The 27,231-nt window shown below is 42.1% G+C and overlaps 1 protein-coding gene across 3 annotated transcripts in view; it reads right to left on the bottom strand.

Annotated features, from left to right (window-relative positions):
- The window catches only part of SLC12A4 (solute carrier family 12 member 4), a 75,529-nt gene that overhangs the window by 34,799 nt on the left and 13,499 nt on the right, over nt 1-27,231 (bottom strand). For all 3 annotated transcript variants that reach the window (XM_074968591.1, XM_074968592.1, XM_074968590.1), the window contains exons 2-4: nt 11,809-11,903; nt 9,034-9,165; nt 449-595 (exon numbers count right to left, since the gene is read on the bottom strand). In XM_074968591.1, coding sequence (XP_074824692.1) covers nt 449-595; nt 9,034-9,165; nt 11,809-11,903 — 374 coding nt within the window. The remainder of the gene's footprint in view (nt 1-448; nt 596-9,033; nt 9,166-11,808; nt 11,904-27,231) is intronic.

Genomic DNA, 27,231 nt, shown 5'->3' with positions numbered 1-27,231 from the left:
GGACACAGGTATACCAGCAAAGCTGCACTTTGTAAGTCTCCCACCCCCACAAGCAAAATAAACATATCTGTAAAGCACCGACTCACTGATACTGCTGGAGATTCTGCCAGCCACAGACCTCTTCGCATCCTGACCAACAGAGCTATACCAGCAGAAGTCTAGTGTAGACACAGCCTAAGCTACACTGGCAAAAACACTTGTTCGCCATTAAAACTGCATCTACATTAGGACTTTTACCATTATAGTAATGTTTACCATCCCCTCCCACACCCACCCCAAAAAAATCACACTCCTAATTGACATTGCTTTGCTGCAAAATGTTTCTGGTGTAGTCCTGGTCTTAATCCTACACACATGTATAGTAAACCCCCTTAGAGGGGCATAGTAAAAGCTTTGCAAGAGGTGCACACGTGGTATGAGAAGTGTCTTAATTTGATCATGTACTCACACAACAGCAGCAAATTAAGACTATCAGGAAGGACTGTAGAACTCCTGCTGTTCCTACCATCCATGTCAAGCGAAGGAAGAGAATAACCCCAAAGATATTCTGCATACATGGAAGGTACACTCCCATCAGGGTGCCCATGCTGGGTGACTGAAAATAAACACATACATCAACTTTCATTCGCTGAGTAACTCAAAATAAGGGTTTAGAACACAGAGGAGGAAAATAGATTTCAGCTATTTAAATGACATCATGTTGTGGCAGATTATAATAAAAAGATGCACAAATGTTACAGTGCTGTGCTTACAAAAAACCTCAAGAGAATGGTTTAAACCAAAACCATTGGTTGACTGGCAACAAAATTTGGACTAGGATGCTAACTCTTCATTTCAGCCCCGCCTCTCCAGCAGTTACATATTTATATTATTTATTATTAGTACTGAGGTAGTACCTACAAGCAAGGCGCTGGACTCTGTTGCGTTAGATGCTGTCCACAACACAGAACAAGAACCCAGCCCCTGTCCAAGAAACTTACAATCTAAGTAAAGAACAGGTTTATCCCAACAAGTTCAGTGTGTTTCCAGTTACAACTACCAAAAGATTTGGAAACAGCTTTGAGAAATGTGCCATACATTTTCCATATCTTTAAATATTCTGTTTGTACAGTAAAAGCTGTGTTATCCAGCACTTTACCAACCGGAAAGCTCTATAAACCGCCATTTCTGATCTTCATTGAAAGTCCAGTTTATAGTCCGGTTGGCTCGGGGCCGGCAGGCTCCCTACCTGGCTCCGCGTGACTCCCCAAAAGTGGTAACATGTCCCTACCGCTCCTAGGCGGAGGAATGGCCATGAGGGATTCGGAGTGCAGGAGCGAGTGCAGGGCGTGGGCTCTGGGAGGGAGTTTGGCTGTAGGAGAGGGCTTGGGGCAGGGAACTGGGGCACAGGGGGGGTTTCAAGGTGCCGGATCCGGGCGCTGCTCACCTTAGGCAGCTCCCCGCAAGCGGCAACATGTCCCTGCTGCTCCTAGGCAGAGGCGCGGCTAGGCAGCTCTGCACGCTGCCCCCGCCCCTCCCCGAACACTGAAACTACCAACTGCCTTGTTTTCAATAGGATTTTGCATCACGTTGCTAATGTGAGGTAGCTCCACACTTCTAGCAAAGACCAGGCCTTAGGGCATGGGCAGAGCAATTCTCAAGGAGACATTTGGGAGGCAGGAGGGGGAGAGACCAAGTCTAAAGAGTCTTAGACTGGATTTTGTGATGTTTATTTTGAGCTCCTTCTGTAACTCAAGCCAACCCAAGTAATTTTTTAGCCATTGCAATTTGTGTGGACTGTTTGGAGCAGGGAGTGGGAGGGAGTGGGAAGGGGTAGCTACTTGTTCTGTTCTATTAGGCTGCCAGAATGTGGCTGATTAATGATGCAGTCAGTAACTGTTACTTTGCTGCACCCAGGTCCATCAGACAAAAAAGCTATCATTTGTGTAGCAAATAGTTATTGTACTACAACACTAACGGAATCAATGTGGCCCACTATGAAAATATGTTTTGGCTTTTTCCTTAGTGTGTATGAAGAAGCAAGAGATCATTGTCCCATGATGCTAATGGAAGCTGTGCTTGTGCACAGACATCCTAATTAGAAGTGCCCTAATTCAAATTTCAAAAAAGCTGAACACTCATTGGAAGAGCTGTTCAAATTATTTGTTACAAGGCTCTCGGAAAAAAAATTATGAGAATATTCTTAGACTCTTCCTTCCTTCACTGTTTTATCTTAAATTGTGTAGATATTAAATCTAGGAGGGTGCTATGTAAGGTTGTCTCTATTCACTGGACTGAATGTGCAAAGATCCAAAGACTTCCAGATATCATACTAATGTCTCTGATTTGAAATTAACTGCCCTTGCATGCTCTGAAGCACAATCTGGTACATTACACTCACATTTTAGTATCCCCACTCAGTCTGACAATCTGGATAAAAAAATGTATGTCTATTCAGATACTTTATTTTAAAGGTCTTACGCTCACTAACAAGAGAAATGTCTTAGAAAGCATCTAATTAGAATGTCCAGAAAGGTTGTCATGCTGTATGTAAATTACACAAAACATTTAGTCTTTGACATGAAACCAAGAGATCTAACTTTCCGTGAATTTGCACTGAACTAATTCCCTAGCATACTACTTTTGTTTACTTGCCCCAAGGCCTGCATCATTTCCTCTGCTAATTCTGGCTTTTGTTTTAAATACTCACTCCTTTTTCCCCTCCAGAAAACAGGATGGTATGAGGTGCTTGATATTGTTCAAGGTTTTTAAAACTTCAACCAAATCTGTGTGCATATAATTTGCATTTGAACGTGTTTGAAATGTAGTGTATAACTCAAGGATTGATTTGCAAACTAGACTGCCTGGCTGTGGCAGCAGGAGCTAAGTTTACAACTGCAAGGTTTTAACAGAGCATATTGAAGCTTTCAGTCCATATTGACAGGTTTCAGAGTAACAGCCGTGTTAGTCTGTATTCGCAAAAAGAAAAGGAGTACTTGTGGCACCTTAGAGACTAACCAATTTATTTGAGCATGAGCTTTCGTGAGCTACAGCTCACTTCATCGGATGCTTTCAGTCCAAATCAACCCTAACAGTGTTGTCAACTCCCAGCCTTTGAGGTGTTTTTCTTGTAGCCCAGCAAATAACGACCGAAAAATTATCATTTTAGAAAATCTCATGTTCTGGAGTGCCTGGGTCACAATTTTTCAACGCTTGGGGTTGCAATACTATTAAAAAAAAAAATAACTTGTAGCAGCTGCCATTAAATTTGCAGAGCTCAAAGCTGCAACGCAGTCTACTCTCCTTTGGCTAGAAAATTAAACTTCACAATGACAGAACAGTGAGTAAAACTGCCTTTGGTTTACTTGACTATCTCCCCCTCCCCATTCATTCAGAGCACTAACACAATCAAATTGAGGCTCAGTACTGCACTTCTCCCTGGTCCCAACCCCTTCACCCCCGCATTGTTTGTGTGCTTTACAGCAGCTTGGGCCACCCCTTTCCCCCTGACTGGCAATTTCCTGCTTCCACCTCCTCTTCTCTGATTGGCATCTCAACTCTCTTGCTCTGGTCCCTCTTCCCCCTCCCTCTGCAGCCTCTGCTATGCCAAGTTACAATCTCAGTCGTAAAGGGAAAACATTGTGCATTTATTTTATACTTTGAGAATGGCAAAGCAGTACAGCTTAAGAGATGCCCAAATCACAGCATTACTAAGTGCACCTCAGACATAAGTCGTCACTGGGTTGTTGGTTTCTTTACCCAAATAAATATACCGCAAACAAAGACATGAAGCAGGAGAAGAGCTTGCACCAGCAAAACATTTCTATCAATGATTTGCAGTGACTGAGCCCTTTTCTACATCCTCTTATATCAGCAGATGCCACTATTGTAAATGGTTATATGAAACTAGTCAATAGAAGGCAATCAGAAATAGCAAGGGCAATATTATACCAAAAACAGACTTGTCAGTACCAAAAGAGAAAACTGAAATACTACTCTAAAGATTGCACGGAGCTAATAAGATATTTCAAGCAGATATACTGACAATCGGCAAATGGTAAAAAAAACCCTCATATCTTCTATGAAAATTATCTGTTTTCAGCCAGGCAGCCCATGCTTCTACATGTGTGGTATCCACTTTGATCAGCTTCAAACACGTAACTGACGCAAGTTATTGATTTGAGTTAAAGGACACCACTCCCCTTGTGCTAGCCTGATTGGTTTTCCAAACAACTGGCTGCAGGGCCCAAAGAAATTGACAACTGCCATTACCAGCCACCCAATACAAGTAACTGATGATGCCACAGAGCAGCTCCAAAAGCCATAACAGATATTTGCATAAAGCTGAACTGCCCAGTTACAATGTAGAAACTGAAGTAGTTAATCTGATCTCCAATATGGGAAGTAGGAGTTTTATTATTCATGAATCATTGGTCTGGAAGGGATCTCAAGGGCTAGTCCAGTCCCCTGCACTCATGGCAGGACTAAGTATTATCCAGACCATCCCTGACAGATGTTTGTCTAACCTGGTGTTTGAAGCACCATAACTGTGTCATAACTGTGTCAGTACTTTACTACAGACAGTATTCATACTAACCTAAAAAGCAAAACAAAACCCCTGCTGCCCTCTTAAACAGAGAGAGGGTAATTGGTAATGTATCTTAACACAGGGTATGTCTACACTGGAAACTTCAAAGCACTGCCACGAGGGGATTAGCTCCGAGCGCTGGGAGGCCGGCTCCCAGAGCTCGGAGCCTGTCTACACTAGCGCTTTAAAATGCTCAGACTTGCTGCGCTCAGGAGGGTGATTTTTCACACCCCCGAGCCAGCAAGTTAGAGCGAGACAAAATGTAAGTGTAGACAAGCCCACAAAGCGAGGAGCTACAAAACAACGTAACACTGAATACTAAAAACTTATGGCAATACTGAAGCAAGGTGAAATAGTTACAGTGAGCCATACTCCATTTAAGTTTGTCTGTTCTTGACACTTTCACAACTGAGCAGGTTTTCTATAGGGGATTTTCTTTTCTTTTTTCTGGACAGAAATTCCATATAATGTATTTTCCACACTGCAAGTGTTTGTGAAAAATTTTCAGGTCTCCTTCAATCTTGTAATTTCAGTAAGACCAGTACGACGCAAAATTGTCTTCAAAGCCAAAAGCACCACATGATCTAGCAGCTTAAGCATACGATTATCTTTCCATGTCTGCCATTCACAGGTCTTTAATACTTTGCATTTGCATACAAGTGGGTTTTTTGATTTTAAGTGGCAGTGATTTTGGAAAGGAGAGTCTGCCTGTGCTAATATGGCTCTGGTGAAACCGGTTGATACCGACAAGCATAGCAGGAAGCAGAATTCACTGAGAGATTTGTCCTCTGTTGGCAGTTTGTGGAGATATAATTTTTATTTATAGAAAAGACTGAATTATTCATGCAGCTTGGCATGGCACATCCAATGATCAATTTAGGCATATTAGATGAGGAGGTGGAAAAGCCAGACCATTAAAAATTCACACCTGCAACATGCATCTAACAACACATATTGAGATTTTAAGGAGCTGGGCAACAGAGATTCACAAAGTCCAAACCAAAAGAGAGCTCATATTCCTGTTCCAGCATTTCCCTATGGAATGTCAATTCAAATGACTGAAGAGACAGGGTAGGTGAGATAATATCTTTTATTGGACAAATAAGTTCTCTCTCTAATATCCTGGGACTAACATAGCTACAACAACGTTGCATAATTCAAATGACTGACATGTCAGCACACGCAACTTACTTTCAGCCATACTAGGTAAGTACATTTGCTGGATGTATCTGGTGTATCATCCAGCAACAAATCAGTTAACAATGCTAATATTTAATAGCAGAGTGTCAAAGTTTAACTCCCAATCAAGATAAGTGGGGATTTCATGCCTCGGTGCTACTGTTTCCTTATGTCAGTATTTACACTTCAAAAGGAGAACTAGAAACTTTTTAAAATAAAAACCGGAAGCCTGTAGGAAAATCCCATTTCCACAGTTTCTGGAGGCTCTCTCAATGCAGGGGACCTCCATTGTCTCTGCCCAAGATTTTGCATTCCTTTTTGGTGACTTGAATTAGAATTTCATGTCTGTATTCAACTCCCTAGTTTTAAATTCCAAATGACATCTGACATCCTCACAGCTTTAATGTTATTTGAATTCCTCCCCCCATGCCAACTACAATTTAATTTAGATTACACACAGTGGGACCTTTACTGTAGTGTCCTTCCCAAAAGACAGACACTCTAGGCAGAAATTCACTAACTGGAGTTCCAGCATACACAGTGTACTGAAACACTAGTTCAGGATAATGTTTTCAAAAGATTTGAGTTACCCAGAGACTACAATACAAAAATTTAACACTGTGAAAACAGATGTGCCAGAGGCTAATGCAGGAACAGTGGGTTTTTTTGTTTGTTTTTAAAAAGTTCAGTCCTACCCATACAATGAGAACAAAATGTGCTGTAACCATGTCAAGTTCTACCATGGCAGGACCACAAACCACAACAGTATAGCTTAAAATGGGACAACTGAGACTTAGAGCTTGGCTACACTTACGAAAAATCACCCCGAGCTCAGCAAGTCAGAGCACTTTAAAGCGCTAGTGGAGACAGGCTCCGAGCGCTGGAAGCTAATCCCCTCGTGGAGGTGGATTACCAGGAGCGCTGGGAGAGCTTCCCTCCCGGCACTCACGCATGACCACACTCGCACTTCGAAGCGCTGCCGCGGGAGCGCTTTGAAGTTTCCAGTGTAGCCATACCCTTATTGTTATCACCCAGATGGAATTTCACTATATACAAGTTCACTTTAAGGGCTTGTCTACACTTACTGCACTGCAGCTGCGCTGCTGGAGCACTTAGCAAAGTCACTACCTGTGTGGACAGGAGACCTTCTCCCATCAGCATAGGTACTACACCTCACTAAGAGGCGGTAGCGACATCAACGGGAGAAGCCCTCCCGTCACATAGCGCTGTCTACACCAGCGGTTAGGTCAGTATAACTGCATCCTTCAGGGGATTTTCCACACCCCAAGTGACGTAGTTATACTGACATAAATTGGTAGTGTAGACCAAGCCTAAGTGGGTTACACTATATATGCAGTATCTAAATACAGAATATTTGACACCACCATGAATTACTCTGCTAGGGACTAATAATACCTTCTCGGCTTCCTATCATTGCCTAATCTCTTCCCCATCGAGGGTGGAACCAGCTATCAAATTCTCTGAAGTCTTTTCCAAAGGGAAAAGAAATGGCTGGCTTCCAGATGGCCAGTGTAGAATACCAGTGTGAGGTGTCATTTAATCATAAACCATCTTTAAATAACGCTAACAATGGCCAAAAAAGGTGTCATTTCAAAAAGTTAAGGATTTACCCTACCCTATTTCCCTACATTCTTTATTAGAGTAATTTCTCCCAATTTTTTAGGAAGAACAGACTGAATAATCAGTTGAGATTAGGCAATCCCATAAATTAACAGGAAAAGACAACAGCTCATGCTTGATTTTAGTATTATGCCCAGACAAACAAACTGATATATATTCCCTTTTAGGCATATCCTTAACGTATATATATATTAGTTAAGGTTATGCCTAAAAGGTAATCCATATATGTTAAGGTATTAAAATGCACAAACACCGAAATAACCTAACTCTGTCCTTTAGCGATACCATAATAACCACAACATTGAGACATTTTAATACTTGTGGTCCCAGATTAGAGTAAACTACTGTTTTTAACACCTGTTGGGTTTGGTGACTCTGTTGAAATCAGAAGGGACTACATGTGGAGTGAGGGTGCTGGAGTCAGACTTTTGGCATGGATTAATGTGCATTCCCTTTGAAAGTGAATTGGCAATCTTCAGTGTTACTGCCTCTGTCTTTCAGAGTAACAGCCGTGTTAGTCTGTATTCGCAAAAAGAAAAGGAGTACTTGTGGCACCTTAGAGACTAACCAATTTATTTGAGCATAAGCTTTCGTGAGCTACAGCTCACTTCATCGGATGCATACTGTGGAAAGTGTAGAAGATCTGTTTATACACACAAAGCATGAAAAAGTGAGGGGAGGTATTTTTTCATGCTTTGTGTGTATAAAAAGATCTTCTACACTTTCCACAGTATGCATCTATGAAGTGAGCTGTAGCTCACGAAAGCTTATGCTCAAATAAATTGGTTAGTCTCTAAGGTGCCACAAGTACTCCTTTTCTTTTTGCCTCTGTCTTGTTTCAGTGGGTCAAGACTTCTGTATATATGGCAACACAGGATGACAATAAATCTGCACTGTTCAAGTTTCACAGCAGTTTACTTGAAAACCTTTTGCTGAACCTTTGCTTGAAAACCAGCAAGCAAAGCAGCAAGACCTTTAAATAGGAAGTTTAGCCTTAATGTGTTGATTTTTAGTACCCTGTTGAGGCATATGGCTTCATTTTCAGAGACACTGGACAACTGCAGCCCCTACAAAAAATAAAGGGAGCTGCTGGTGCACAGCACCCTCAGATCAGGCCACTAAATCTCACCTGCTAGAGTGTTATTAGAAATGGGGCTCAAACAGGAAGCCTAAACACATACACTTCTGCCTCTAAAATGGTTTTGAAATCAGTGTGACAACTCAGAGACTATGTTTCTATTTAAGGTGAATAAGGGTGGCAGAAACAGGTTGTAAGACTTAAATGCATGATTTTTGTGACATTGTGACCTACTTAATCAAACTTCCTGAGAATAATACATACTAAGACTATCCAAGTGCACTGGAGTGGCTAGATTGCTTAAGCATTACTTCACCTCTGATTTTCTGAGGAAAACAGCTTCAGTCTAGAAACAAGAAATTACAAGCAACTCACTGCGTTCATTTGGGGCCCAGTCCTGCTCCCAATGAAGCAATGTCATGTCATGGCTTCCATGGCAGGGGTGGGGGGAAGAGGATTAGATCCGTATTCAGAAATGGTGACGAAGCACAAGGAATTTCAGAACTCTCCAACTGCACACACAAGCAATCTCAGTTACAAGCTGGCCATTGAGAGAAGTTCTACTTACTTTTGATACTTTCCTCTTTGAACCTTCAGCACTTTCTGCCTCCTCATGTTCTTTGGCTCCCTGAGTGAGATTTGTGTAGTTGACCAACTTACCAAGTAGAGAAGATACCTTTGGTCGTATATCCAGTTCCTCCTGTGCAGGAAAACAACTTATGTAAGCCAAAGCAGTCAGAAAGAACGGGGTGGATCATATACCTTCTTGGCAGGGCTGGAGCTGCTGATAAACTCACTGAAAGAGGCTGCAGTAGAATAAATGAAATATCAATTTTGTCTGATTTGGCTAGAGGACGTTTGGGTTTTGAAAGCTGTCTTAGAAAAAAAGAGCTCTGAACTCCATGATTGCAGGAAAGTGAATGATTTGCAGTTGGCTAATATGCATATCTTGGGTTAACATTAAAAAAACATTTTCAGGGACAATTCTTCAAATAAACCAGAGATCTGGTACCCAGAGTCCCAGCCATTGCAGTGTTATGGGCACATTCTGGTAGATTTAATATCAATATCCTAATCCAGGGCCTCCGAGAGGTTTGAGGTTAGATAAACCTCCCAAAATCTGTATGTTTTGTTTGACTGTATGAAGGTCTCACGATCCCCTCTCCCTAAATTCCCCACATCCAGCAGGATCCCTCTTACCCTGTGCTTGTCTTTGAGGGTGGGGAAAGCCCGTGTGTTGGTACTTTGCACCAATGCGCTCGAGGAGCGGCAAGCAGGCACATTCCCGTATTGCAGCTTCATCCTGTCTTCTGGAGCAGTATAGCAGGAGTGAGCCACTTGTCTCATTTTTATACCAGCTGGGATCTTTTGCAAAGTGTTTAGAGAGTGCTCTGATTATTCTTACAGCTTCTCTTCTCTGCCTTCGCTCCATATTCTTTCCTGCATTATCTCCTAAAGATCCTTAAAATAGTTCTGTTGTTCTGAACTTCCTGTTCTGCGCCTCCCCTTGTGCCTGCCCCACACGCAGAGCACGCCTGTCAGGTTTAAATTTTCTCAAGCGCCTACCCTACTACTGCAATAACTAAAAATTAGGGAAGTCACCAGTGAAGCCCACATTCTCACCAACACCAATCTCAGCAATCATAATTTACCAGCCACATAGACCCACAGGCCCTGCAAATATACAAAGTCCCTTCGTTCTAACACAGCCACCCACAACACACCTGATCCTGCTCAAAAGCAAAACTCCAGCCTCAGACAGATTATGATATCTTTCCTGGAAGACATGCATTTGAGAGAAGCAAACATCTGTTATCTGTCCATGAACTGGCATGAAGTCTCAGTGAAGGTTCTGCTCAGAGCGAGAGTGGCAGGAATTGGAGGCGGGCATTGTGACTGGTTCTATCTTACTGGCACTAGACTTCCTTAGCACAAGCCTCTACATGATGGGTTGTCACTGTGGAAACAGGGTGTGCTAAAATGGAGTTTTTGTGACCTGATGGAGCAGCTGCTCAGCAGCAGCTAATCTAAATGGCCTGTTGGGAAAGCGAGTGCTTAAGAAAGCTTGGAACATGCTTTCTCATGAACTGAGGCATCTGGATGGAGGGCTGAGAATTCTCCCTTCAAGAAAAAGTCGAGGATTCTTGCTTCTTTGGATTCTATGGGAGTGGCACAAACAACATGCAGTGACAGGAGAAAACTGGAAGCAAATGGGAAGATTAATGGGTTCTTACAATTATATTAGGGCCCTGGAATTACTGTCTTCTTTAAACAAAATACACACACGCACTCAAAGATGACTACCTAAAGTTAGCCACCTGTGTAGCCTGATTCAGAGGCACTGAACAGCCACACTTATAATTGGAGTTGATAGGAACTGGAGGTGCTCAGGACCACTGAAAATTGGAACTCCTAAATAACCAACTTTTGGCACTTAATTCTGGCCTTCATTTATAGAGCTTTCCATTATAAAAATGTGGCCTTCCCCATGTAAATCAATGCCCTGCTAACCCAGCCATGCAAAACAAAAACAAAAACAAAAAAAAACAAGCCAGAGCAACCAATCTGCAGACAAAGAAGTGGTACTGGTATGAAGTTACTCCTCCTCCGTTCTGTGTGAACCTCAGAACATACTCTCAGCATGTCAAACTTGCTAAAGGATGAAGAGGCACACTATCATACACTGCCAAGAAAAGGAGTTGGGCATGGGAGAAGCCACCATCCAGCTAGCTGGCAAAAGCGAATAATGGCAGATGCTGGTAGACTGGGTCAGTGTGGTGCGGCTGTATTGAACCTGATCTTCTGGGCTCTTTAGAGCCTCCTGGGCATCAGAGCCCAAACATGCTATTTTTTCCCACCCTTCCCTAATCAGTAGCTCCTGTCATTCCTTGTTCCCAATCTCTGGAACCCATGTTCCCAATCTTCAGCCTTCTGGCACTAGGTCCTGACAGCAGAGAGGCTGAGATAGAGACAGTTACACGTGAGTGCATGGTACCTGGGATGCCAGCTGTTCCCTCCGCTCTCTACTCCACACATCACCGGCCGAACAACCGCCCGCAGACACTGCCTGGGACAGTGGCATTATAAGTGTATGTTAACGGGCCTGACCTACCAAAGGCCACTCAACACTTTAAAAAGATTTTTAAAAGGTACGAATGGCATGAAAGGTGTCTGACTGCTTGACTTTAGATGGGAATTAGGCATCTACCTGCTAGTTGTAGCTTTGAAAGTCTCCATCCCCTCCCTCCACAGAAGAGAGAGAAAGACCTCATCTCCTATTCTCCATAACTCAAGATCAAGGATGCTCATGCCCAGTGGTCTGGAAAGCAAAATTAAAGTTTACCTCAAACAAGGCCAAGTTTCGATCATAATAATCGCTTCCCTTGCCAGCTTCAGAACTGTTGAGAAAAGGACTGTTTTCTTTATGGTTGCCATGACCTGCAGAGAGAATAAAGAAGTAGTTTTTGGTAAGTTTGGAAGGGAGGTAAAATCTGAGGAGCATCTCAACTCCCCAAGGAAGATTGCTCTATACAACAGCTGTTCTATTCAATTTTTAAAATCCCAATTTTTGTTCAGCATATAATTTTAAAATGGCATAACTGTGTTAGTTGTTTGATTTACCATGACACAGAGAAATTGAAACCATCATTGATATTGCTTTCAGAGTTGAAAGTAATCTTTTTTTTAAAAGACAAGGAGTAACACAAAACTGCCTCAAGGGGAAGTTTACAGGTAGGACCACTGCCAAGATGATGTCTTGGGCCTAATAACCTTGACAGTTTCCTTTTTACGTTTTTTTAGTAGAGTCTTATGATTAATCAGAAAAGACAGTTCCTGAGATCACTCACAGTTAGAGATTATTGCTGATTTGTAACACAATTTTCTGTTTAAGCAATAAGTAAACAAATCAGATAGATCTAATTGGCCTGATTCAAAAAATATTTAGTAAGAATTGTTGCAGGCTAGTTAAGATAAAGCCACGTCAACTAAAGAGTATTTTCCTTCTATTTTATTGCAAACTCTAAATTCTGTAAGTAAATATGCACTTTCTCAGTTGCACTAAACCAGTGGTGAGCAACCTGTGGCCCATCAGGGTAATCCACTAGCAGGCCGCGGGACAGTTTGTTTACATTGACCGTCCACAGGCACGGCCACCTGCAGCTCCCAGTGGCCGCAGTTCGCTGTTCCTGGCCAATGGGAGCTGTGGGAAGTGGCTCAGGCCGCAGGAACATGCTGGCCGCCACTTCCCACAGCTCTCATTGGCTGGGAACAGTGAACCGCGACCACTAGGAGCTGCGGGCAGCCATGCCTGCAGACGGTCAATGTAAACAAATTGTCTCGCGGCCCGCTAGCGGATTACCCTGATGGGCCACAGGTTGCCCATCACTGCACTAAACCCTTCCCCATCATGTTGTTTTTGTTCATAAAAAATTACAGGCTTTGGGGGATAAAGACTCTTCTTAAGAGTCTAAACTAGCATCTAGCACATTTGGATAATGTACAAACAAATAATTCATAGCTTTTATATACAGTACAATGTGAAAGAAAATTTAGCATAGCACCGAGGACCTAAAGAAAGTTTTAAAATAGTTTCAGTATTAAAACTTCTTAAGTGCAGTGCAGCATAAAATGATGTGATATTCTGCACAACTGAGCAATGGTTCAGGTTTTCAGAAATTCTCAGCATCTGCAACTACCATTGGAGCTGTAGATGACCAGCATTTCTTAAATTCACATCTTTTCTTTAGCACTCTGAATTGCATTCCCTGTGTTTCCCAGGTCCAATACACAAGGCACAGGTGTTTACAGGTTCATGTCCCAAAAAGAAAACAAATATAACCTAAAAGATATTCTAGTCACTAATTTAAAAAAACTAAATTACCAAAGAAAGTGAAAGAATATCAAAGACCATCTTAACAGGAACATATCCCTACAAGTTAAAAGACGGAATTGTATGTTGAATTTGTAAGAAAAAGCAGAAGATTGAGAAGTTGAAAACATTTCTTCAAAATTAGATCTTACAACTAATTCAACTATGGTTAAACCAATTTAAATCAACTGGGTTAGCCTCTGTTGAATTAGCACTACATAAGTGAAGGTATCTGTTTTGATATTATGAAACCTGGACGTCTCACAAAATTACAAAAATAAACCCAACTGGATAAGTAGTTGGCAAGCTAAATAGAAGGCTCCTATCTGTGTGCAGCATCACATGCTTTCAAGTGTATTTAAACATTCAACATGTTTAGTTGGATAATTGTTATAGTGAAAAGAATCTGTTCATATCTTGTTATTTCAGCACCATTCTCATCAGGGGAAGAGTTTGGAAAAAAGCACAGCTGGTTTGCTGGAAAGTAGAGACACATTGTGTGTCCACTTGTTTTGGTTAGTAAAAGCTAAACAACTAGCAAAAAGATATTCAGATATAGGCAAAGCAGTTTGTTTTATCCACCAAAAACAACGGATTGGGTGGCCCTTTTCTGCTGGAATTAAGTTTAGACTTCAACAGGTGCCATCACATCAACAGACACATATCATCAGGAAGACTTGAATCTTCAGATCCAGCATACAGACCTCTGCCACTTGAACTAATGGAGTTACTGGTAGCAGTAGTATGTTGCCATTCTCTATGTGGACCAGCACTAAAAGTTGATAAACTTTGCCAGCTGGTTTCACAGATTTGCTCGCAGGTATCTTGAGTTCCATTCCAGGATCTGGAGGGGAGTGTGCTCTAGTAGACACAAATTCTTCCGCCCATTCCACACCTCCATGACCACCTTCTGCTTGAGCCCTCCAACCTGTGCCTGTCCCAGTCCCATCTCTTCCGTACTGTGGCTTCTTATCACAGTCCCCTTGCCCAGCTATTTCTAATTTCACCACCATCACTCCCAACTCCTCATACTATCCATCTCTCCCCACAACTCTGGCCTTCAGTTGAAACATAAACATGTCCACACTGGCTCCCAGTCCTAATCTCCCGTCATCCTCAGCTCCTTATCCCACTCTTTACCCAGCCAGTCCCAGTTCTCCCTTTCTACCCCAACTTCTAGTCAGAGCTGTCTTCCCTCCCACCTCACTGGTTCTCAGTCCGTCTCCCCGCATCTCCACTCCCCATCCAATATTCCCTCTCCTAACCTACCATCCTCCAGCCACAGTTTCCATTCCAATCTACTCCCACCCACCTTCGATCTAACTTGTCTCCTTTGCATTCAGGTTGAGAGCACAGGAGAGAGCCTCTCTGCTGTCAGTTCAGGTTCCCAGATCCAGCAGAGCCTGCAACAGCTCAATTGCAGAGAAAGTCCTGTTTAGCTCAAGGTATGCCCAATGCAGACGGAATCTTCAGGGAATGCGGCTGCTAAAAATCTAAGAAGTGCAGGTGTAAAATCTGAGCATGTGTAAAAAAAAGATTTTCTAAAGGTTTAAAAAAAATTGGGCAGATTTTCAAGGAGCTAGCACAAGACACATTCATGGCACAAAAGTCACACACACACACACCCCCAACAAGTTCAAATCCCTTCTCGAAAACTTTGGGGGCACTAGAGGCTTTTCAAAGAAAATATCATCTGAACTTTTTAATATGGGCACAACATTTTGTCACTAGCCTCATTCTCACAAACAGCTCAACTGTTTTGTCTGAAACTTTCAGAAAAATCCCAACTGAGGCAGTCACTCAGCCTGGAAAATTTCAGCCCAAATTGTTGAAATTTGGCAGAGATATAAACAACTGAACACAGGGATTTATGAGAAGTGTTGAGCAACTTTAAGACGCAGTACTACCAGAGCTGTCTACAATCCACACATAGTACATAAGACTTTTTGGAACTCTTCAAGTAAAGAGACCCTACATTAACAACACGTCTATTACCATTATATCCCAAGTCCTGCAGAGATCGTTAACTAGCATTTCTGAAAAGGTGGGTTCCAGAGGAACAGCCGTGTTAGTCTGTATCCGCAAAAAGAACAGGAGGACTTGTGGCACCTTAGAGACTAACCAATTTATTTGAGCATAAGCTTTCGTGAGCTACAGCTCACTTCATCGGATGCATGCAGTGGAAAATACAGTGGGGAGATTTATACGCACAGAGAGCATGAAACAATGGGTGTTACCGTACAGACTGTCACCAGGGTGATCAGGTAAGGTGAGTTTCTCCTGCTGGTAGTAACTTTTCTTTTTTCATAGAAAGGTTGCAGTTCATTTTGGGGTGGAGAATGCAGGCTACAAAACTAGATTCCCATCCCTCTATATTGAACTATTTACTTAGGGCCCCACACCACAGTGGTTTTACATGGTTACTTGGCTACAGGGCTCGATCATTTGAAGTGTTTTAAAAACAAAGCAGGTATTCTCTGTTTAGAACGGTTTGAATGGCAACATTTTAACTGGTAGGTATCCATGAAGGAGCAGCACCCTGCTTGCTGCCACCCAAAGTGCAAAAGATTCAGACTGTGATGACTATTGAGCCTGCATGAGTTTAAATAGGCTTTGGATAAAAACGGTAAAGGGCTAGGGTCTTTGAAGCCCCCAGATTTCTGGAGGTAAAATAATTTAGTTCTGACGTAACTGAAGTATAGCCTGTTCTCCAGAGGCATAAATTCAAAGCTGTACTTTAACTATTAGTTGTCAGAAGTTCATTAAATTGGAACTTGTGTTTCGAGACCCCAGGGTTCTCAGAACCCGAGAACTTGGCGTAGTCAATGGAGCTAGCCCATTTAACAGGGCCTCCTAATTTCTAAGATGTACACAATCAAAACCACAAGTAAATCACCACCTGAAGGGAGCAGGGAGAATGTAATAATTTAAGTCAGAATGGTTGAATAAGTCATCTTAGAGTTCTCCTAAATGGAGATGGTAATGCCAGGTAGGTTTTCTGTAATTTGTTAGCATTACAAGTTCCCCAAATCATCTTTTAAATGGGCTAGTTTAATTATAGTGATTTTGAAGCAAGCCCAGGAGCTGTGCATGTTCCTTTTTATGGTTCTGCTAATGTACTGAAATCTTAACCAGTAACAGCTTCTGGACTCCTTTCACTAGGCTCTCCTGAGCGGACTACATTATTGCAAACCCCAACCATTCAAAACTCATGGATCATGCCTGTAAAAATGGTATGAGATTGTTTAAAATCTCTGGCTTCAAAATCAGTTTTATTTGCCTCTGGGTTTTGAGCTTCCAAGGATCTACATTTACAAGATTTCTACCACCACCTAGAGGACTAGAAATGTTCATTTTTTAAAAATGTGAAAGATTCTCACATAATCACACCTCTCCAGGAGCTAAGCTTTACGAGAAGACAAAATATCCCAAGATTCCATAAGAACACTCGTTTTGGCAACAGAGTGTCAAGCTGAAATGAGATGTTTCTTGACTTTTTAAACAGAGGAAAGTGTCTACTGGAGACTAAACTGAAAGAACCACCCACTCACTGCACTTGTTATTTAAGCCAGTTTTCAGACAGTCTGCAGTGGTGAATGATAATTGTAATAAAAATACTGCCCCACCTAGTTCCTCAAAATTTTGGACCACGCTGTAAGAGGTTATTTTTCTCTCAGACAGTTATTATAGCTTTGTCTCATGCAGTACTTAAATTGTCTTGATTATTTATCTTCTAGGGTTGCTCTGGTAGATTGGAAGTTTTAAAAATGAGCTAGTAGGTCATTTCTTAAACTGTACCTTTGCTGCTTGAAGCCTCAGGAAACCCTCCTCTGCAACAAACAGTTAGATTTTGTGTTTCTCTTGTAGCTGCAACATGCTACTGTCAGAAATATCTGCTGAATGGGATATGGGTTCATTTTTAATATCTCTGGGAATATTTCTAATGCTTTCTGTAGAAATGCCTGTGCACTTTTTATCTATAAAAGTCATGTGATTGATCCTTTTACTTTTATGTAAATTAGATTAAGTATGAACCCAACAAGCCCGTTTGCCCTCTTCAGTCCTTCGGTCCTCTCATCACTTTTCCAACACTCTTACCCCAACCAGGGTTTCACCAAACAAAAGTGGAAAAACCATTCCCCACTTCTCCCTGGACCTCGCTCAGATGATTAGTGTATCAATAATGGGCTGAAAATTTGTGTTTCATCGCAGTATTAGCGTTTAGGGGTGGCTACACTTCCGACATCTTCAGAAATAACTAGTACAATCAGCCAGAAATAGCACGTGATGCCTGCCTTCCGCAAAATTATAAGGGTAAAGCAAAACCACATCTGGATCACTTTCTTCTTCATGTATACAGCATTTGCTCCATCCGCTTGAAAGAGCATGCAGAAGTCACGAATTACTGATCGTGTAAATTATAAATGGGCCTCTGAACTGTATTCTTCCACTCGTCCAATGGTTAGCCACACTTTTGGTCTCACTTCTCTCCCCTCTCAAATACTGCAGACTTCACCAATAGTAACCAAAAGCTTAGAGGTTTACAGTCAAGATCATTGCAAGGACATCCTATTTTAACCTCCATCAATAGTTAGATTTGGCTGCTGCAGAGAGGCAGTTTGATGTATTTGTTATACTCTCACTGGGAGTACTGAATTGCTCTATTAGATACATCAGTGGACCAAAATCACTTTCAGCATAACAACTCTTCCTGAGCAATCTGCACATTTTAGATGTGTTCTAATCCACAACACCAAAATGATCTCATTTTATCTGGTTTTTGCTTGCTTCCAATGCCCTGAGTAAGACCATGTAAACTGACCCCATTTCCTTTATGAAACAAGAATCAAACACATTTGTAGCGTAATTTTCTAATGTACAATGCAAAGTAATTTTCACAGGATTTGCCATACTGGAATAGAGCATTAGTCCACTACCTTGCCTCTGTTAATGGGAAATACCTAATACATTAAACAAAAAAACAAAAAAAGCCCTCTGTACATGTGGCATAGGAAAGGGGTTAGGAGAAATTCCTTTCTCAGCCCCACATGTGATCAGCTGACATTCTGAAGCATGAAATATATCTTAGCATTAGGACAGGCATCACCACATGGTACTTTTTTTTTTTTTTTTTTTGCTAAGGATATGAGCAAGTGTTCAGTCTTAGGTAGATATATTAGGTGATAACAGTTTGTTATGGAAGGCTCTGTGCAGAGGTCTGCCAATTTCGGCCTGTGTAAGTCCCTAAAAAGTCCTACGATTTGGACATGACCAGCTGACCCAGGCACTCACCCAATTCCCATCAAAAGGAACCGACATTGTCAGGCTCTCTCTAAACTACAAAGTTTTGCGAGCATAGCTATGTCAGTTAGAAGGGGGAGGGGGAAATCAAACTATCACGCTTCTCAGGGTACCCAGGACTGAGAGGCACCTCAGTGCCACCTGTCCTTAGCATGAGGAAGCCTTGCTGTGCCTGCCAGGGGATCAGCTCCCCAACTCCACTGTCCACAGACAACACAAATACTCCCCTCTAGGCCTGAGCAGGCCCACTCTCTTTCTACAGGTTAGCAATAAGCACATTCCTACCCATGAGCATCTCCCTGGAGTGTCCAGCTCCTGGTCCACTGAACACTCACAGTATTCACAGATCCGCTGATCCCAAAGGAGCAGTATGTGCCAGCTTACCAGTTACACCTCAGATCACCACTTCGCTTAACACACAGTGCTTAGAGATGTTCATTGTTAAATAATTTTTTACTCATCTTCACTAAGTATAGGGATGCAAGTAAAAATATTGGAAATAAATGGTTACATATAAAATAAAATCATAACACGCATTCTAGAACCTAGACTTACTTAGTTAGATGCTTCCCCATCTTACAGAATAATGCTCACCGAAAGTCCTTTCAGCATTTTACAGCCAGCCTTGTCTGTGATCTTCTGTTCATGAGACAAGTCGCCCTCTCAGTGGAAGATGCAGGATGTCTGTTGGTACCCTCAGATATATCAGCACAGTCCTTTGTCCAACTGGACACCTGTTGCTGATTGTTTTTGTTTTGTTTTTTTCCCCCTGTGGCCTCCCTCTTTTGTCAATTTCACAACCTTTTGATAAGCATCAGGCTCAATATGCAAATAAGACCACCACTGTGAAGTTGACAATACACAATGACTAGACAGGGAAATAAGCATCTGTTACCCCCTGCCTGAAAGGAATCAGTCCAAGGCACCGGTGATCTGCCCTACTTAAGAACAGAGTTTGCAGTATATATACATAGCTTCTTAAATATTAGCCTTACATACACATCACAATTATGACAACCAGTGGGCTACTGGCTCTCAGTACAGACCTCACCCTTTGGTGAATTACTATGCATATATCTGAGCCAGGGGATCCCTGTAAAACTCTATACACTCCCTGTGCTCTCTGCCAATTGGCATCAAGAGGTCCCTGGGTGTCACAAACTCCTATACCAGAGTATCCTATCTGACACAGCTATACCCCCGGTGTAGACACAACTGTGCTCACAACAGAGTGCTTCTGTCATCTTAGCTAATGTCATTTGTGGAGGTTGAGTAGCTATGCTGGCAGAGCTACTCCTGTCAGCTTCTGCAGCATCTTCATTCAGGGCCTCTGCTGGCATAGACATACCAGCAAAGGCTCTGTAGTGTAGACATGTCCAGACACATGCTTCTCAGGCTAAGACAAGTTCAGCAAAGCTTCTAATGTCATAATTACAGGGAGTCCCTTCCAAACTCACCTGATAAGGCAACTTCCTACAGTCTACAATGTGAGATGACTGCATATGTAGATTCCAGGCACAAGATGGGGAACTCATGTCTACACTAGTGACTGACAGCTGTCAGCTAGGAGCATGTGGCATACTTGTCCTAGCCAGCAGCAATAGCTACCTCTAGTTTCAGTAAGAAGGGACAATTTAGAAGCTAACTTCCACCAATTTTAGGCCTTGTTTTAGCCTTCTCCTGCCCAACAATTCTACCTCAAATTTCACATATCCTGTCTTAGTCCAGAGTAGAATTAATTTTAAAAGTTTGGGGTAAACTGAAGAGTTTTGGAGATAATGACATTTTTGCAACACAAGAGGCTCTCTTGTATAAAGTTTTAACAATCTTTGTATTTAGGTCTTGCTGATTGTCAAGGAGACAACTTACTAGACCGTCAGAAATTCAGTGGTAGTCTATCCATCCATCAAATACAAATTTATCTCTCCAGAAACACAAAACCAAATCCCTTATTTGTGATCATGCTTTGCTTGTGTGGACCCCATTACAGACGTGCACTGTCTGCTGAAAGACACCTTCATAAGACAGACTGCACACCAGGGACCATCATGCTCTACTGTTCAGAGTTATACTAGTTATACTAGTCCAAAGGCTCTCAAACTGTGGGTCAGGACCCCAAAGTGGGTCGCCACCCCGTTTTAATGGGGTCACCAAGGCTGGCGTTAGACTTGCCGGGGTCTGAGGCCGAAGCTTGAGCCCCATCGCCCAGGGCCAAAGCCCAAGCCCAACAGCTCCAGCCCTGGGTGGAGGGCTCAGGTTACAGACCCCCTGCCTGGGGCTGAAGCCCTTGGGCTTTGGCCTTGGCGTCCTTGCCTGGGGCAGCAGGGCTCAGGCTTTGATTTGGCCCCCCCACCCAGGGTGCCTGGGCTTGGGCGGGCCCAGGCTTCGGTCCCCCCTTGTGTAGTCCTGTAGTAATTTTTGTTGTCAGAAGGGAGTCACAGTGCAATGAAGTTTGAGATCCCTTGTACTAGTCATTAGACACAGAGCTGGAGTGTCTACATATACAAACCTAGACAGGAGTATCACTTAGACTCAAACATATGCATGTGTGAAAGCAATTATAAAACCAAACCTTTGTGGTTTCAATATTCTGCCTGCAGAGGTACAAGTACATTGCCTGCAAATTTAAGATTGGAATAGCAAACCCTTGGCAAAAGAGTTAATTTTGGTTGGGTGATCTAATCTCCAGCATTCTGTATTTTCTGATACAAAGTGGAAACTTAGTAGCAAACTCCCAAGTTGCTATTTGTATTTGAGAAAACTACAAAACTCTCCAAAAACTTTGTTTGAAGTGATAGTGTGTAAATGAATTTTTAAAAATCTATTTTGTCTGGGAAATACAGAAAAAGATACTGGACTCCACCTTATACCCTCCTATACACATTTATAAAAGAGATAGGGATCAAACAAATGCAATCCAGTTAGATATTGTTCAGATGCAAAAATTAAAGCAGTGTTCAGAGTCACAAACAGAGTTCAGCAAGTTAGCTTTAACAGACAGTTATGGTTTCCTCCTACTCATCTCAAAAAAATATTGCTGATCTTTACTTGATTTTTTTCCAAGTTTGGTTTAAAAGTAAAAGGATAAAGGCATAGAACTTATTATCTCCATCTTCTCCGTCCCCCTCCAGTTACCAGAGGATCTTGGTATTTATGATTATTTTAGCCTCAGTCCTGTATCAGGCACTTTGCAGACATGAAGGAAGATACAGACATTCTCCCAAAAATCTTTATCCGCGGACCAGATTCTGCTCCCATACTCACAGGAAGTATGTGCTCAACAAACAGCTTCACTGACTTCTGTGGAGCTACTTGATGAGTACAGTACTGCTTAATACTATTAAGATAGCAGAATCTGACCCTGAATCTTTGCCAGTATGTATGCCAAAAGTCTTGGTCTTCATACTGTGGAATATTTTGACACTACAAAACTATTCAAGCCTATTGTTTAAAAATACCAGTGCACCTCAATGTTATGCTAACCTCATGCCTACGTAGAGAGACACAGTAATTCACAGATTCAAAGTGTGATGACCTACTCTATTTGAAGAATATACTTACAATAGTCACACATCGTGGTACTGTAAGGTATAACTGGAATTGCAACTGTCCTTTAACTGTTTGCTCTTGTTTACCAAACTTCTTCTGGTTCCATTACTACAGAGAATAGCATGAGGACTTCTACTGAATAAAGATATTTCCCAAAGCCTCGGTAAAATTCCATGGCAAACTATTCAATTAGCAATTGTTCTATTTTCTTCAGAGATTTCCAAATGTAAACTGCACAACTGAAAATCACATTATATTTATTTTTGAAGTTATTGGCTTTAAACTGCTTTAAAAGGCAAAAGAAATCATAATCCAATTATTTAAATAAGATTCCAAGGTGACTAAACTATAAGAGAATAGAATTTAGAATCTATTAGAAAAACACGGTTGGTTCTCTCTAGACAACAGTGAATAGTGTTTGCATTAAAATGTTTTACATAATGCAAGTTTCTGTCTATAACACATTTACACTATCTCTATAAACAGCTTACATCACAAATCTGATGAGGAATATTGATTTATTTTTGCTTCAACTGCATTTTGATCAATAATTAAATTGTCAGAGGCATTTTTCTTTAAAAATGTAAAAACAGTTACCATGGCTGTACGATTAGATTTTTAACCTGTTTATATTTTTTCAGAATTGAAAAATATAAATTGTTACATCTTAAGGCAATCAACCTTTTGGTGATTCATGTCTGTAGGCTACACAGATCAAAGACTCCTGTTGAAGTCTAGCATACTAAAGGGAATGAAGGGTTTAATGCTTTATTTTTTAAAATCATTACATTAAACACATCTCAAATTGTGAACAGCAGGAAATAAAAATGGGACTTTATTTTATAGAATACAACTTTATTTGATATACATACTGAGATAAGTACTGACAGTGAAATGACTGCAGGGGGGAAAAGAAGCCATTCTGAGTTCAGCAACAGCTCACCATCCTGGACTTCAGAACCCATTTCACTGAAGGAGAAGGTTGAGGGAGGAGCTGTTGAGGAATTGTTGACTGCTACTCCAGGTTTATCCTCTATTTTAAGACATGGTCACCGGGAAAAGCCAAATCTGTCCTGGATTATACCCCATGCACCAAGGGCAGCTGTATAGGATAGGGTAGACTTCGGCCTGGGATCTCTGATCTCTACCTGGGCTGCTTTTAAGCATGCAAAAGGAATCACATTGTACTTTAAACACAGAATTGAATTCCAGAGGTTACAGATACATTTACTCTTGTACATCATTATCACAGATGTGTCTCCATGAACCACAACAGCTTAAAGCCCAGTAGGAAAAACAAGCTATTAACATTTATAGATATTTTAAACAGACAAAATTGTTCACCACATCTTTTAGCCTACAATATAATGTTATCCATCTCAATGCTGGGTTACCACTATAACCAAGACTTTGTACTTAATGGATGTTACCTGGCAAAATAAAGGTTGATTAAGAACAGCTCAATTTGCACATGACACTGCATATAAAACATGTAAGAATAATTTATGGCCAATAACAGCTTTTGCATCTGAAAAGGATTTAATACAAGCAAACCAGAAATTTACAAATGAAATACTGTTTAAAAATGAGCCACTAATATGTTTTGAAATATATAAACTGCAATTTCCATTTCAATATTCCTTAAGATTTTTTTTTATGGTTTGTTTACAATGCAGGTATAACACCAGCCCTATGAAATCACAGAATCCACCTTTCCCAGTATTTTGAAAGACTGTGATAATACCTTCACAGCCATAGCAACAACGAGAACTGCACAACTTAAGTGATTTAGCACTGAAATGTTTGCGATTAGTGATTCAACAAGTCTCTCTATTTTACTCCTCATAAATAAGCCACACCGATACCTTCAGAGCACTGCACCCCTTCATCGTATTAATATCACATGCTATACTTACGCCTTAGCAGTAATTCTTTGCCATTTTCTGTAATTTGGCTGATCATTCTTCTCTATTCTTCAGATGACATTTAGTCAGCACATGCTTTTTTAGGCAGCCCTGAAGGACCAGAACAACTAAAACAAGTAATACTGTACTTCCAAAGTAACTGTTCACTATTTCCAGGGACACACTGACTGCTGGCTGCTGCACTGCACAGAATTGATTTGGTTCATAAAGCAATATGCTTTCTCACAGGAAGACTAAGCAGACATTGATATAGTCCTGAAACTATAATCCTTTCAACAGAGACGAACTATATAAATGTCACTAACATACTGAAAATGCTGTTGCTAAAATCCCAAGCTACTTTTAGTCAGAAGACACATTGCCTACCATCTTCCTGTGGCAAAAATGAACTCTGGAGTTCATCGTGACCTTACAAATATTGGAGAAGTCTCTTTTCCTGGGAAATCCTAGTGGAGAACCATTAAAGACAAGACAAAATTCAAGCCTTAAGTGAAAGAAACAGTGCCTATGCATAATTCAAGCTTTAGTCAGTATGCATAAGGAAGAGGTAAGTTTTAAGTACCAGCTCTGTTTCATCACATAAATCCCTCCCCACACTTGAGTCACAGGTTTTCCTCTCCAGCCTCGCACCTTGTAATACGGATGGCCCTGAAGTCATTAGCACTATCAGTTATGCCCCAATGTATTATATTCCCCTATTTTTCAGGGATGGTTCAGCAGAGTAGTTTATAACATCCAGTGCCTAGAAGCTGAAAGTAGAAATATTTAACAGATAGGGAATGAAGGAAACAAAAATGATTAAAGGTCCAGAAAACATGACCTCTGAGGGAAGATTGAAAAAAATTGGGTTTGTTTAGTCTGGAAAAGAGAAGACTGAGAGGGGACATGATAACAGTTTTCAAGTATGTAAAAGGTTGTTACAAGGAGGAGGAAGAAAAATTGTTTTTTTTAACCTCTGAGGATAGGACAAGAAGCAATGGGCTTAAATTGCAGCAAAGGAGGTTTAGGTTGGATATTAGGAAAAATTTCCTAACTGTCAGGGTGGTTAAGCACTGGAATAAATTGCCTACTGGGGTTGTGGAATCTCCATCACTGGAGATTTTTAAGAGCAGGTTACACAAACATCTATCAGAAGTGGTCTAAATCAAGGGAGGGCAACTATGGCCCGCGGGCCAGATCCGGCCCGTCAGGGCTTTCAACCCGGCCCATGGGATTGCCAGCCCCATGGCACAGTGGGGCTAAGGCAGGCTCCCTGCCTGCCCTGGCCTCGCGCTGCTCCCAGAAGCGGTCAGCACCACATCGCTGCAGCCCCTGAGGGAGGGGGAGGCAGAGAGCTCCATGCGCTGCCCTCATGTGCAGGCACCGTCCCCCGCAGCTCCCAGTTGTCACGAACGGGGAACCACGGCCAATGGGAGCTTTGGGGGTGGTACCCACAGGCAAGGGCAGCGCACAGCGAAGCCGCCTCCCCCACCCCACCCCACCCCACCCCCAGGAGCCACTTCCAGACATGCTGGCCACTTCCGGGAGCGGCGCGGAGCCAGGGCAGGCAGGGAACCTGCCTTAGCTCTGCTGTGTGCCACTGCCACCCTGGAGCCGCTCGAGGTAAGCAGTGCCAGGCTGAAACCCAGATGCAGAACCTCTCCGGCACCCTGCACTCCAATCCCCTGCCCTGAGCCCTTACCCCCCTGCCTTGAGCTCCCTGCCACACCCCTTCTGCACCCCAACCCCCTGCCCTGAGCCCCCTGCCGCACCCTGCGCCCTCTCCTGCACCACAACCCCCTGCCCTGAGCCCCCTCCTGCACCCTAACCCCTTGCCCTGAGCCCCTTCCTGCATACCATACCCCCTCCCACACCCCACACTTCCTCCTGTACCCCAACCCGCTGCCCAGCTCTACATTCATGGCCCTGCATACAATTTCTCCAACCATATGTGGCCCTCGGGCCAAAAAGTTTGCCCACCCTGGTCTACATAATTAGTCCTGCCATGAGTGCAGCGGCCTGGACTAGATGACCTCTCGAGGTCCCTTCCAGTCCTATGATTTCCAATCAGAAAAATGTATTTTCCATCATAGTAGACTCAGATATTGGAATTTTTTTAATAAATTGTTTCAGTCTTTCCCCAAGCTGTCTGTATTTTCCCTCTTATATGACCAAAAGAAAAAAAAAACCCATCAGTAACCTCAGATTCGCAATCCAGTTATATAAATTGGACAATGGAGTAGCTGCTCACTACTATTCCTCCAAAGGGGAAAACATTGTTTTAGCTAATCCTTGTTACATCTTGTGCCAATTAACATCTAGAAGAGATTGTTCACTGTAGCCAGCCAAGCTAACGGGAAACTGCAGGGAGCACTCCATAATTAGCAAAGATGTTCTGAGGGAAGAACACCATATTCCATATGCACTACAGAAAGCAGGTCCAGCTCACCAAGTTCAGATTATAAATTCTTTGGGGCAGGGATCATGTCTTCCTCTGTGTTCTGTGCAGTCTTAAGCATTCACATAACAGTTCACGTTTACGTAGTGGCTCTAATCCTAAACCATTCCACATAAACCACCAGGGAAGCATCCCCACCACAGGATAAATTAATAATAATTTGTTTTGAATAAGATTCATCCAGCCAGGACCATCAAGGGAAGTTTTATTTTTAATTAAGCTACCAGATTGACTGCTAAATATATGAGCCTTACAGAGGACAAGTGGAATGGATACTGCTCCAACTGATGCTCACCCATAATTTATTACTATTAGCTTTCTCTCTCTGCATATGTTAAGTACCCGTTTAAACGCTGAGGTTTCTACAACTAGGCTGGTCATTTTAGGTCCTTGCCAGCTCTTCCATCTTCAGAGGAGCGCCTGGTTCTCAAGAGAAAGCTGCAGCCCTCTGGCAATGGATGCTTGTGGCTCGGGTAGCATAACTTTATAATTGGGCTTTTTGTCACGGGAGCAGTATTCATCCCGAAGTTCTTTTCAAATTTAAACTTATATACAAGCTATACAGAGATGATTTCACACACCATTTTAAATGAAGGCCACAGCTGGAGTTAAACAGCAGCTATTTAGCACACAGCAACACTAAGTGACAATCTAGGCCAGAAAGTTAATAGACTAGAAGCCGAA

Source organism: Natator depressus, chromosome 12, assembly GCF_965152275.1.
Source record: "Natator depressus isolate rNatDep1 chromosome 12, rNatDep2.hap1, whole genome shotgun sequence".
Classification (NCBI taxonomy): Eukaryota; Metazoa; Chordata; order Testudines; family Cheloniidae; genus Natator; species Natator depressus.
The sequence above is the reverse complement of the archived record's forward strand: the minus strand, read 5'-3'. Positions and strand labels throughout refer to the sequence as shown.